Source organism: Melozone crissalis, unplaced genomic scaffold (assembly GCF_028551555.1).
Source record: "Melozone crissalis strain CALT ecotype California unplaced genomic scaffold, PUWL_Pcris_2 ptg000027l_1, whole genome shotgun sequence".
In the NCBI taxonomy this organism is placed as follows: Eukaryota; Metazoa; Chordata; class Aves; order Passeriformes; family Passerellidae; genus Melozone; species Melozone crissalis.
In genome coordinates, this window is record NW_026535805.1 from 36148328 (window position 1) to 36163318 (window position 14991).

Here is a 14991-nt window from a genome sequence, read left to right on the forward strand (position 1 = left end):
CAGGAAGATAAGTACCATGATGGTTAAACAGAAAGAAGATCATTTATTTAAAATAATATGCTAGAATTCAATCTGAAAAAAACTCATTAAAAAGTACTTTAGCCCATGTTCTTGATTCAGTGGGTTAAACTTAAGAACACTTCAAGTGTGAGAGCAGCAAATTCTATAGTAATGTGACAACAAGCAAAACTGAAAACAAATGTTTTTGTTTTTGCCTCAGACCACTTGAGAATGGAAATCAGAACCCAGTAGAGCAGCCAAGAGAAGTGGACAGCCCTACAGTACAAGAGCATTTTACTCATCTCTGAAGGAATACCACTGAACAGAAAGAAGCCAAGTGATATGTTAGGGGCTATGCTAGAAAGATATGACTTGTTACCAGTCAGCCAAGCATCTGTTCATTCTGTGCAGATAAGTATGTATCAACACATCTCCCCTATTTCTACCTTTTGCACTAACAGACTACAATAAAGAAAAAATTACTTACCAGAATGGTGACATATCCCTAAACAGCCAACTTCCAGCCCAACCCTAATACCTAACATGTAACCTCCCAAGCTGTATATTCTCTGGTAGCACAAAACTGACAACAAAGGCCAGCCAACCTGCTAGAGGAATATTGGAGGTAAGGCTACACCAGAAAAAATGTTATGCCCAAGGGCACAGGCAACACTGAGTCTCATGCAAGCAGCCCTGTGGGGAAGGATCCACTAAGGGCAAAAGAGCAGAGACGTTTGCTTGAATCCTGGCCAGATGGTCTGCAAAAGTCCTGCAGGATGTATATGAACTCTTGCAGAAGTTCTTGGGTCAAGAAGAAATACATACGTACATATCTTGAATTTTATGAATCAGAAATGGGGAAGGAAAAAATGAAACAGAAGCCTACAAAGCCTTGAAGAAAATTGCTATCTTGCAGCTGGAGAGCACTGTGCACAAACCAGCAAGCAAGTCTCTGGCTGCACAGGAGGAACAGGTGATTGCTGAAAAAAAAAAGTTTGGTCCTAGCACCTATTACACCAACAAAAAAGAAGAGCGTACTAACCACCGGAGGTGGATTACCAATGCAGTCTGGTAATCCTCTTAAACACGAGTCTGTGTTTACGTGATGAACTGAATAAACCCCGTTCACAACCAGAATACGTAAATCACTTCAAGCCAACCCTCTCCCACCACCACGGAAAGCTGAATGGAGACAAGCAAAGCAGTGGTCCTGAAGAACGGCAACCAGGAGCTTGGCATCTCCTGCAACATACTGACACTTTTGCTGACTGCTACATCAGTGGGACCAGCAACTTTCAGGTCGTTATCATTTGCCCAGAGTCAAGCCAGGGTTGTAACATGCCCTCAGAAATAAAGATGATACTCTGCCTCACCAAGTTAACTTCAGTCTTCAACATCTTTACTGATACTAAAGGGAATCAACAACTTCAGAAAATTGCCAAAGCAAAATAGCACCTTCCTTTCTGAAGAGGAGAGATTAATCCAAAAATCATAACTCATCTGTAAGAGAAAAATCCTACCATGTACATGGAGATATTTGGGAAACCTGCCAGTTTGCATGCCTCGAGTGCTGACCAGTCATTGTCCATAAGACACTTCATCACCTTCAATGTTATTAATACTGTCCCTTCTAAGATATCTGCAGTTTCTTTCTAAAACTTGCTATATCCTAGACATCCTTTGTTAGGCTGCTTAAAAAAAAATATTTACAATCGTAACATAATTTTCTTCCTTCATGATCTCAGTTATCACAAAATGACATCTAAGTTAAGTCATAAGACACTGCAGAGGGAAGAAAAAAAATACACCATGCAGCAGTTGATGCAAAAGATACTTAGGTAAGCAAATATATTATGGAAGGTCAGCTCATCAGAATTCTCCAGAAGTTATTAGCAAGTCAGACTACCTATCAAAGGCTTTTTGCTGTAGAATACACTGAAAACATTTTAAGCACAGACAGGGTCAAAAAACCTCTCCACATCTTACAGGAAGATTTTTTGTTTGGACAACACAGCTTCTAGTCACATATTAGGTAACCTGAGCCAACCAACAAGCCAGAAGGGTCTTTCTTCCTCAACACTCTAGTCCATTTTCACGTGTCTTGCTATATGGCCTCCAGGAGCCACATTAGGCAAGTGATGCAGGAAGAGCTCCAAGATGAAATCACTCTCAGAAACCCTTATCTTGCTTTTCTCTTTTGCCACTATTGCATTCCATGGATCACAGAGCATATCAATAGTGGATTTAATCAGAAACAAGACATTTCTTCTCGTTTTCCTCTCTCATACTTGTAACATGCCACAAGAAAAATAGGCCAGTTTGATGTTTGTATTAAAATGTGACTGTTGCACACTGCACAACCTGATAAACAGTTGTCAGCTCTTCATTTACAGGCAAAAAAGGTAGGATCTTGTTCTACAGATCTAAAGTTCCAGTTTATTTATAAAGAGATGAGAGAGAGTCAAAATAAGTAAACTGAGAAATGTAACTTGGAAATGAGGGGTAAAAAATGATCATTTTATTTCCATGCATTTTCCCATGTTTACAGAGCTTTTTGGACTTTTCCTAAAAAACCCACAAGGCTTGACAGTCCAACCACGCTTTCATTTTCAACACCCCCTCCTTCCTCTCCCTGCCATTTTTTCACTGACAAAGCTATATTTAAAACAAAACAGAACAAAAAAGTTGTTTTAAAAAGAGGCCTGGCTGGTTTTGCATGTCCTATTCTTTACAGTCACTTGGGACAGACTACTATGTTAATGTGATGACTTACAGATTTTGTGCCATCCAGCATCCTGCCCTGCCACACTAGTCCTTCCTAAAACTCCAGAATAGCTTCAGCAGACCCGAGACGTGAAGCGGGGCTGAGGAACAGCTCTGCACCCCAAAGGAACAGCTGAACCCAGAAAAAGGTGGGAGAGGGGCAGGATTTCAAACCTGCCATTTCTTCCAACTCGGTTGCTGCAGAAGCAGAGGGCTGGGGGGCTCTGTGCCCCAGAGGGCAGCAGCCTGCCCCAGACTGCCTGCTGCTGCCGAGGAAGCTCTCCCAAGCATACGGCTCGCTGGCAGAAATGAGGTCAGAGCACTGCCTGCAGCTTACAGCAGAGCTCAAAGCCTGAAGCCAGCTTACAGAATAAAGAGAAAAGCTGCACCGAGAGCAGCTGCTACCTCTAGGCTAATCGAGCTAGGTACCCAAGGATGAGACTTCCTCACTCAAGACTGGGAAACATTACTTCAGTGTTTTCTTAGGGGCATGTCTGTGCTTTGAGGTAGAAGCCAGGACTTCATCTAAAAGCTCATGAAACCCTGCAAATTGAGGAGGAAGGGCTGCAAAATATCACTAAGGTTACATTTTAAAAAAAATCAGAATGGAGAGGTTTGCTTCCTAGCCCCTGTCCCTCATATATAAAGCTATATTGTATAAGGGACAATTTATATCACAGTCCAGTGACACCTGCTGACTTACCCTCTAATACTCCACCACAGACAGCCCTTAAATAAAAACTGAAAGGAGATTTACCTACTATTTTATCAACAGTACAATCGTAGGAGAAGGAGTTGAAGCTCAGATGCAAAAAAGTCTGAAATAAACTTGGTAAAGAAGGTATTCTCAACTGGTCTCTACTGTTTTAGTTAACTTCGACTTTCAGTAAGTGAAAGCGCTGGAGTGTTACATTTGGGGCTGGCTACTGGAAGTACAAAATTAGCTGCATTACCATCCTCCCTTTCTCTGCAGTCTGTGAAGACACACAGTATCTGTACAAAAATCTTTAAATCCAGCCCACCACACAAAGCAATATCTTAGTCCAAGGAGTGGAAAAAGAACTGAAATTTCCAAAAGGAAGGACCCACCAGTAGAAGAAATTCAATGGACTGCACAATACAACAGTTCAAACCAACAGCAGTAAACTATTTCTTTATTCTTTTGAGATAGAAAAGTCTTCACCACCATCGCCACAACCACAATTTCTCAAAAGAAAATATTCCCAGCTGGGCTGCTGCTGGGAGTGGCAGGAGGAGGGGGTAAGAGGGTGGTGGACAAATGAAAGAAGTGGTGAAAACTTAAAACTCTGAGACCAGACCACTGACTACTCTTTAATACAGAAATGAAAAAACAGTGATGTTCAAAAGTTGGTAAAGGATTACTAGGTAATAAAGCAACAATGATCCTCTCTTTTTTGTGAGAGTGAAGGAGAACAGTCTTCATGAATTCTATAGGCAGAGACCCAAATCCCAGACTGGTTATAGCTGGTTATTTAGCTTTCTACCTACAAACATGCATGTGGAAGATAGCTTCTTGGCAGCCAGGGATAAACATGAGGAAGACACAAAGAGAGAGGCTGTGTTCTTCCAGAGCTTGATTTATTGAGGGACAGCTCACCAAGACCAACAGTTGTTCTCCCATCTTCCACAACGTAAACACCAAGTAGTTTTGTCAACATGTAAAGGTAAACTTGTTTTTTAAGTGGTACCTTATTTATTTTGATTTTCTATTTCATTCTTTGTTGTACATTTTTGATTGCAACAACTAAAACTCTCTGTAACAATTCATCTGCATGCTCCAAAATCTATTTGAAATCCTACTACAGTACTGGAAAGGATAATGAATGCTTGTGAAATGTATGCTGGTCAATATTCAGATAATACATTGTCTCAACAACAAAATCCCCATGCAAAATACAGAAAATAAAACTAAATATATGTATACTGAACAGCTTCGATTATTAAAGAAAATCCATGCAGCCAACAAAACACAGTGCTAGATTTTATGCCACGAATATTAACAAACTTATTTTCCCTACCTCTGAGGAAAATAATGTGCATTAATTTAAAGGCCATAAGAGAATATTGCTATATTGCAACTGGCCATGAGGTGCAATTTACAAGACCACTGAAATTTAGAATATATACTGCTCATACAGAACTAAAAAACCAAACCAACCAACCAAACAGAACAAATAGCAAAAAAATACCCCAACCACTTAGATTTATTAGTAGTTTTTAGACTTTACAACATGAGCACTTAATTCAGAATGCTATTCTATTTACATTTTAGAATTTTTCTTAGAATAGCATTTGTGCCTTTATATTCTAAAATATTTGCCTACATAACTTTTGTCAATGAACAGCCATCAGATTAGCGGGTCATAAAATAAATGACAATTACAGAATCGGGTATCTTCTGATAAACTCTGATAAATTCTGTTTAACTTACTGCTACATGGATAAAATTTTTTCTGGGATATTAATTTAGCTCTCAGAATAACATTAAAAGAAAACCCTCCTTGAGTAGTAAGAAGAGTGGTAAGGGTAGCAACAATAGTTATGATCACTAATCTCCTATAACAAAATAGTTTTTATCAGCCTGCATTCCAGTAGTTTTACTATCAAGTTAATTAATTGACTCCTATGCTAATATCTAAATGCCAAGCAATTAATGGCACTGAACTATAGATGGCTTTTCTTTGCTCTTGTAGAGTTATTTTATAAAGCAAATGCAATTCTGTCACTTCGTTGATTTAATGCAGGCTTTGTGAGGTTAATATTCCAAAGCAACTGCAAAATAAAGAACTGCTTTAATTAACCTTCTGTGATTTAAATACTGGGAGAAATCAGAACTCAAAAACTTTAAATAACATCATCATCATAACAACAATACTTTGTGGATCAAAGCCAAAGCACTGATTTGAGAACTTTAAGAAATACATTTGGACACATGCATCTTACTGTGTTTCTAAACTCATTAAAAGGACCTTTCTCTAAGCATAGCATACTAAATCCATGCTAGATTTTACATAGTTTTTGTAGTGGAGCTGAAAACCATTTCCTTTTAAGATTATTTACTTATAAATACTGAAGTTTTTAGTTAGAACAAATGATTCAGCACCCCTGCTTTTTGCAGTAGAATACTTTGTGAAGATTTTTGCTATGAACATAGGACACTGCTCACTAAATCTACAAACTGATTGCACATAAGTAACTGATCACTTAAAATTAAAGCAGCAAAACAGGACTTCCCTTTTCCTAGGAGAATAAATTTTCTCTCTTTTCAATTTATCTGAAGGGAGGCTTTTATTGCCAGAGCTTCTTTATGATATTGTATACTAACTTCATTTTAGAACACGAAAAAAACCAAGACTCAGGTCTTTCAGTATTGCAGAACTTTCAAGCACAAAAGCTGCAGTATATCTGCCAGGGTCAGAATGATACAGAAACACAGGAATAAAAATTAAAAACCAGCAGGACACAGGTGAACATGAACATTCCTGCCAAACAGGTTTGCAACACGCGCTACCTATCTCCTCTGACTATCCTGCCAGGTATCACCAAACCCCCATCAGCAGCAGATGCCTGAAGAGGTGCACTTGCTGGTTTCTCAGGAAAAGAAAGCTGACCTTCAGAATTCCTCCTTCAAATGGAAAAGCCTGCTTTCAGCAGAAAACCATTAAGAGATGAAGACAGCAAAAGAACATACACACTGAGAAAATATTTAACTACAATGAGGGAACTTGAAACTGAAGGTGCTGTTCAGTTGTTGAGACAACTCAGAGGCAAACAAATTCTTTCACTGACAGTCCTTTGGAAGATTATAAAACAGAAGTATAAACAAGCTTGCTACATTTTATACATGAACAGTAGTACCACTTTGCAAGATAAAGTACTTCTCCTTTCCCAGCAGTACCACTTAACAAATCCAAGTTACTACAAAGACAGTATGTGTAAGGAGCAGTTATACATGCTAACTTTAACAGCTTCAGGCCTAACAGACTGGAGTTGGATTTTTATTTGCATAAATTGATCACAATCTCTGTAAACACTCTCTTTAAAATAACACGGCCAAAAAAGTCTTCCCTAAATCTGAATGCAGATTTTTGGGTTTGGTCAACAAGCCTTCAGCAAAAACAAGCCTGCACTGCTGTGACTGCTGCTCTGTGCTATGCCCTCAATTTTGTGTTTGTGCTCAGGTGTGAGTTTACAGACAATTATACTTTCTTCTTCTGCCTGACTCTATTCCTTCTAGCTACTTAGCTCTGGAAGATTATTCTCCAAGTCTGACAAGGCAGCGCTTTATAAGCTTATAAATACAGAGAGAAATACTGAGGAAAAAAGGACAGAGGTTTGACACATTTCCTGGAATGATATAAGCAATGATGAGCAAACAGATCAGTCCCCAAATGGACAATAATCAGACATTCCCACTGCTGGGAGAAGACACAGCACAGGAGTCAGTTTCACTGAACTCCTGAGCTGAGCTAAGTACCCTCCCCCAGAAAAACAGCCTTATGCTGAACACTTATTTGCTATCAGAGCAGCATCATGATTATGAAATAAGACTTTACAAAAGCAGAGATCTAACTGGCCAAGATTTCAATCAGTTAAGTACTCATTGAACCTACAAGGGTTCAAACCCCTCTTGTCCTTCCTGAAAACATCATGTGCTTAAGAAAGGCTCAAAAAGGATAAATCAGTTTAATGCACAAGTTCAATACAGTTTCTAAGTATTTCAACAGTTCTTTAATCACTTCAGTGCTGGGCAGGTGCTGGTCACTGATGGGTTGACTAGAAGAAGTTGTGGTGTGTGAGTTTGGAAGCCATTTGCTGAAAGCCTGCTCCCCTTCCCTGCTCTCCCCAAGGCCAGTCAAGCTTTACTACAGATGCAAGAAGCCAATATTCCACTCTGCCTTTTGGTATTTATCTGACCTCTCTGAAACACACTGGCAACAGGAAGTTCAGTGTACCAAAACTGATACCTTCATACAAAGAAGTACTATTGGTGTTCCTTGTCTCTCACTTCAGCTTCCCCCATAAGGGAGGCTGAAATGGCTGGCAAAGTCTATATTTATATATATATGTCTAAGTTCTGTATGAGTTCTCAGTGTCATGAGCCTGGGACTAAATGTTTTACAGGAATTACTTCACCGTGGTATCTCTTCACTCTGGAGAGAATATAACTGCTCCAAGGCTAAAAACAAGTCCAGCATTTCAGAATGGAGTGAGTGTACACTGAGCACTAGGCATCTCTGTTGTTGAGATGACAAAAGCCAAGAAGGATTTATGGTACACAACAAGCAGTGGTGTCAGCCACTGCTGCTGACAGCAGGTAACTCTCTCTTCTAAACATTAAATTTGATTATGAGTTCCCATATAACTGTAATAGCCAACTTCCACAAAGAATACATTCCTATATGCCTGGCAGCAAATGTCAGATTAACATACAAGCTTGTTCCTTCCCAGATTTCCTGTGGTTCATAACCCAACAAGTATTAATGCAACCACTCAACTAGCGGCAGAATGATTACAGACAGCAAGGTTTAAAAAGGACAGAAGGACAAATTATTTTTATTATGACTTTTAAGATATGTGCAGCTGTATGGTAGTCCTTAAATAAATTTAAATTTAAGTCTGAAGGATGTGACACTAAACTACTGTACAGTTGACTGCTAATTCTGTGCAAAATTCTAATCGCTTAAGAGTGAAGATTTTACTACAAGGAGTAATTGCATTGAGGTATACCAATTTGGACTCACTGAGGACTGTCTGTATTACTTACTAGTGAATTTGATATTTGCATGTACAACAGTTATTCCTATTATGACAATACTATTTTTGTACAGTGTTACACCCCAAAACAGCTTGACAACATTAATTAACATGTTGCTTATTATACTGTTTAAAGAACTTTAGCAGCTCACATTGAATTTAAAAACAATACTTCATCTTCATTGCACCAAAATCACTTTAATAATTTGGTGCATTTTGCCACAATACAATTTGTTCTGTTTTCATGACAGTCATACAGATTGGACATGAAAACAGATTAATTAGTTTCACATTTTGTTCACATTTTCAAAGACTGTTTCAAATCAGGAAATGTTTTATCTGTCCTACCTTACACTGACTCAACACTAGAAACAGATGTCTGTGGAAGAACTTTCTCATCCTCATCTCAGGCTTAAAACTGAGACTAATTCCAACCACTGATCCCAGTTCAAGGAAACATAGAGAAGTTCCTTATGGAAGCATCAGTGGTCTCCAACCTTCTGCCTGGAGAGACTGACCAAGGTGTCACCAGAGAGGCTTCCCACCTTCTCATGTACACTGCCTCCTGCTTCAGATGCCTTTCTACTTGGGACTACTGAAACAATTCACAAATTCCTACTGGCCCAAACTGCATTCGTCCCCTGGCCGAGTCTCAGGAAAAAAACCCCACAGTCAGTCTTGCTCTTTATTTGTCCTCTACAGGCTGCGTTGGGAAAAAATCTCGCCAAGATCAGTAGTTAAGGTATATTATTCTGGGGGGTAAGCAAGGTTTTGGCCTTCTTTTAGAACACTTAAATAAAACCGGTGAGATGGTGAGACAGTGAGAAGTGCTGTTTGTTTGCTTGTTTATAAAACATTTTCTCCTTTTAAGTAAAAGCAGACTAAAGAGTGAGCCTGAACTACTTAGAAAAACCCATAGTAACCACAACAAATGATGTACAAACACACACAAACTCTTCGTGCCACAGTTAACCAGAATGACCAATGCCCCAGAAAAGGGCACATGCATGCCCCCCCTCAGGGATCTGCTACATTTTTTTCCTATTTAATCTTATACCCATATGTATGAAAAGGGATCAGCATTCTATTCTGGAAACTTGCAAGCAGAGATCTTCCAGGAAGGTGTAAAACAAAAGATTACTTCATTCAGGGTAACAGCAGTAGGTGTAGAATAAAATCACTATTTTTGTTTAACTAAGAGTGAGACCATAAGTATTTTGCAGATCCATTTCATCTGTCAAAAACTGCTACAGTCCCAATTCATAAAATAACACAATAAAGCTTAAAGGCACAATTCTATCTCGATACATATGAACACATGCTACATAAAGCAAGGAAATATATAAACATGGCTGTTTACAAGCCAGTTGGAAAGCATAATAACCAAAAATATACATCACACTATCTTAACAAAATAATGTTTAATGATGACAGTTTAAGTTTGCAATTACATGACATTCTTGAACAAAATATCACTTCTACTTATGGCAAAAGATTTAAAACTGCAAAAACAAGCGAAGCATTTATTCATTTATATGCCATTTCAAGATGAAAAGCCCTGCCAAGGGCAACACTATAGTAGTGTAGCACATCTTTCTTCCTCTTTTTTCTTTTGAAGAGCAGTAAAGGTAAAAAGAAGTTAAAGAAAAAAAAAAAAAAAAACCAACCAAAAAACCAAGGCAGTATCTACATCTACTGGCAATATCTAATGATCAATGAATCTGCTACTGCAATAAATTTGCTTAAAACAAAGCTCTTCCTTTAATGGTTTCTACACAGCAGGCTCCTGATATGAAGAGGGGATGACTGATGCTGGCTTACAATATGGTTCTATAGTAAACTGTGCCAGTTTTACTATCAAATCACCTCTTATGAAACTCTCTTTCTGCCTACCATGCAATCAATTTAACAAAGATCTAAACAACTTAACAGTTCAAACATTCAAATAAATCCCATTCTCCTCCTTCCCATCCATGCTTATTAGAAGAATGAAAGTCACAAGTCACTGGAACAGTCCCAGAAATTGTTTTATCTGTTTACTTTTATAAGACAAGATTGCATATTGAATTCAAGTGAGTCAAAGAAAAACAGCAATGGCTTCACACTTCCACAATATGTGAGAAATGAAGACGAGCACCAATTCTAAGGCACAACACAGAGCTATACCTGACCTCAGGAGCTCGCTCACAATGTGTCTAAAAGAGCAAAAATAAAACATCATCTGCAAGAAATTTCACATCAGTTTTCTCCCTATAACAGACTACCCAGATCATCACACTATGAGGTTTTACATAAAAGGAAACTGGTGGAAAGAAAAAGTCCATCATCCAGAGAGAATAAACACTGTTTTCAGCTTTATAATCTCCAAAACAAGTAGCTTGACATAAATCTACAAGGGAAATAAAGAAAATACAGATAGGAAAAGAAGGCAAATTAGAGAAACCCTCTTTCCCCAGTCTAGCATTTCTCTTCTCCCTCCTGAAGTAAAACCAATTTAATCACACACACATCACAAAATCAATATAGAAAGACAAAAAAAGGTTAATGAACAATATAGAGAACACAAAGGAAATTAATTTGCAAGCTGAAAAGAAAGAACAAAACTAAGGATGACAGACAGAAAGGATGACAGATTGTATGACTGAAACTACCTCATCTTTCTAATTGACAGGATTATATAAACAGGATGTACTGATATTTTTAGGAGCAGAAATAACAAAGATACACCAACTGGTGCAACAGGTAATATATGATTCTGTAGTTTATTTTACAATTGTGTTTAGAAAATGTAAAGCCAGTTTTAAATCACAGCAACACAATCACATATATTCAAAGAGACCTTCAGAGAGAGATCCTATAGGCAAACCCCCTGCTCAAAGCAAGCCTAGCAAGAACAGGGTGCTTGGGGGCTTTGTCTAGTTGAATTTCTCCAATGATGGAGATTGCAGTCTCTCTGGAATTTTGTGGGGTTTATAGTTTTTGAGTTTGTTTGTTTCTTTCTCTTACAGAGTTGCAACATCCCTCTTCTTAGTGTGCCCCTATTGCTTCTTGTCCTTCCATTGTGCCCCTGAGGTAAGTTTGCCTCTGTTCTCATTCACATTCCCCAAACTGGTACCTCTCCTAAAACTAAACAAGTACCTACTCCTATTTCTCTTGCTAAAATTTTAATCAAATAAATTATAATTCTTTATTTTTCAAAAGTAATCAGTCTCATATAAGCAGAGATTTGTTTGCTTAAGGAAGAACAGTTTGTAATTTTTTTGTCAGCAGCAGAATTTGACACATGTTCCCAACTTTTTATGTTTTTTGTTTAGTATTAATTTTTGTATTCCACATTGGTTACCACTTGATGGTAATTCTACTATGCATTACCAGTAGAGAAAGAACACTTCTGCTGAAGTGTCAGAAATAAAGACTTCAATTTCCTGTGTTAGGAATTGTTTTCTAGATGAGCAGTTCTCAAAGAAAGGGAAAGCACACAGTGGTGAGGCTTTACAGAGAAACATAACAAGAAGTGTTCACTTGCTGATTCTTCTTGAGAAAGGGGGAAGAGCAGCCATGAAACCGATCTGGAGATCAGGAAAGAAGCAAGCCCCAAGGTGTTTTAGGACTACTTATTATTTATACAAAATAGCACAGACACTCCAATTACACAGTGAAATTATCATATAATTCAGAACCTGAGATCAGAGTTCAAACCTTAAGAGGCTGACCACTACTGAAGAACAGTCATTCATAAACCATCAAGAATTCAGGTAAAATTCTCACAGAAAGGACTACCAACTGCAGGGCTGTATTGGTGAGGCCCTAATGCATCATCTCATCTTGCAGGCTGAGGCAAAAAAATGCCTACTGACCTTCCTAAGATGCCTGTATCAGCCTTGGAGCCTGGATTTTGACTGTCCTTCAGTGTCACTTCAAATCCTCAAAAGGGGAATTTGGCTACATCAAGGCTGGTATCTTTTGCCTGTGAATCTGCCTCTGCCTTTCTCTTCATCCTAGTTCTCAGAAATTCAAAATATATGGAAAGCTTTACTCTAATTTTACTTTCATCCTTCTATGATCCCTCTCACTTCACTGCACAAACCTTCTCCTTCCCAGCTATGATAGCAAATGATGTAATTGGAACACCTATCAACAGATAAATCAGTACCTTGTTACTCTTAAGGCCTATAAAGTTGGAATGTTTTGTGTATTTTTTAAACCAAAATATTCAATCCCTTCAACTGACAGTATATTTAAAACATGACAAGGTGTCCAAGGCAGCAAAAAACCCATTTCAATTTCATACACTGTGATATGTAGACATTAGAGCAGCTGTGTTTCTTCTATCTTATAGGCCGTATTACTAGGTCTTTATCTGCTGAGACTTCACCAAGATGCTTATGAACAGTATTTTCAAGTCATAGAGAAATCAAGCATTTAATGGCTAAGTAAAAAAGGAAGAAAATTAAATTTAAAGACACAACTGCAATCTTTAAAGTTGCAGTTACATATAATCCAAAAGACAGAATGTGGTGACATTTACAAGAATATCATAGATACAATTAAGAATTCTATTTCATAAACCATCCAGCATTTTAATGAAAAAAGTTAATTCTCAATGGAATTTTAAAATGTAGATGAAGAAAAATTAACATGTAATTACACAGTGAAATTATCATAGCTTTATTTTAAAGTCAAAGGAGGGGAGTCTCCAGTATCATTGCCACTTCCAGCATCTTTTGTTAGTTTATTTTACGCACTATTTTTATTTCAGGCTAAGATTTCCACATTGCACCAGCATAATCGCAAAATGTTAATCAACCATGCCTGACAGAATTCCCCAGTGATTTGCAGCAAGTGCTGATGCTTCCACTAATATCCAGTCTTGAGCAACTCACTTTTGTTAGATTTCCCAGGATGGTGAGTATGCTTTAGTTTCATCCTTCCATTTCCAGATCACCTCTCCATGATTAACAGAGCTGAGAGTGCAGACAGAACTGAGCCTACATGTTCAGCTGCATCAGCTATGCACATCCATTTTGTTCAGTATCTAAAATCCAAGAATTTCTCCAGCTCTGGGAACCAGACCCATACATTATCACTACTGATCTTGGTTAAAAACAGAATCACTTGAAATTAATTTTAATGCTTAATATAAAGAGCACAATTCAAAAGCAGCAATGGATAACAGATTATGTGGTTTGCAAACTGATGTGCAAACTGACAACATTCAAATTAATAGCTGCAATATCCATTTAAAATGTCTTTTAAGAAGCTCCCTTGACAAAACAACTCCAAAATGCCTTGAACTCCTCCACAAAAAAACCAAAATAGCAGTGACCACACTAGATGCAGGAATTCTCAACAATGTCTGTCTTGTGAGGAAACAACAAAACAAAGGCAAGGAAAAGCTCCAGCATCCACTGATATCTCATCAAGAAATCGTTACTTGTTTTTAAAAGCACAGATGCTGGGACATATACACTGACTTTACCCTAAAAAGGTAGTATGAAATAAAGTCTGAAAATGTGTGCAGATGTATTTGGGCATACATCCTGAAGACCATTCAGAAAGATGTGGTCTGATTCCACGTTTATTTCACTTTGCTCAATTTACTACTTAATTATTGTTATTTAATGAACACTGCTCCCTCAGAAAGGTGAGGGATGGGTTTTGTCCATTGCACAGGGGTTCTTTTTACACTTCCAGCCCCAGGGTGCCTGTCAGCAGGGAGGGCAGTGCTTACCTGCTGAGCCTGGTACCTCTGCTGGGCCTGCGACAGGTACTGTGCCTGGGGCGGCAGGTGCTGCGGCTGCTGGTTGTAGTACGGCTGCTGGCCCTGCTGGCAGTAGCCACTCACACCTTGCTGACCATACTGAGGTGGGATCTGTTGGAAGAGCCAAGCAAAGCAAACACATGAGTGGAAGCAGAAGGATGTGAAACCAAGCTATGTCCCACCCGTGGCAACCTCAGCAGAAGTGACATCCCCAGCTGCACACCTGGCCCAGCGCTCTGACCCCTTCCCTCAGCAGCTAATGGCAGCCCTTAGATCCTCTTGCCTTAGCAGGAGAAGTAAGCTCCATGCTCTGCATAGTTACTCTTTCCTGGAAGAGCTTCTGGTGAAAATGCCACACTTCTGTAATGCCCACCCTTAAAACACAGAAGCAGTTATTTGAAATATTTGCTCTCCTTGGGAACACTAGTGAGGCAAATCAACAGAGGAATCATTCTGATGCGCTGACCCAAAAGCTGAATTGTGGAAAAAAGGCACAACTCTTAAACTGACATTGAAAGAGAAATGCCTTTTGTCTTTTTTTTTTTTTTTTTTTTTTTTTTTTTTAGCAATCAGGTGCTAATTTAAACTTAATATTTTGCCCACAATCCTCAAGTTTTTATTGTTTGTATTTAAGCTTTACACAAAAGTCTTGGGGTTTGGCAGGATTTTGGTTTTGTCAAATTCAATCC

At 38.5% G+C, this 14991-nt stretch overlaps 1 protein-coding gene across 4 annotated transcripts in view; it reads right to left on the reverse strand.

Annotated features, from left to right (window-relative positions):
* ARID1B (AT-rich interaction domain 1B) overlaps window positions 1–14991 on the reverse strand; it is a 324803-nt gene that overhangs the window by 230383 nt on the left and 79429 nt on the right. For all 4 annotated transcript variants that reach the window (XM_054279185.1, XM_054279184.1, XM_054279183.1 and 1 more), the window contains exon 3: window positions 14273–14413. In XM_054279185.1, the coding sequence (XP_054135160.1) occupies window positions 14273–14413 (141 nt within the window). The remainder of the gene's footprint in view (window positions 1–14272; window positions 14414–14991) is intronic.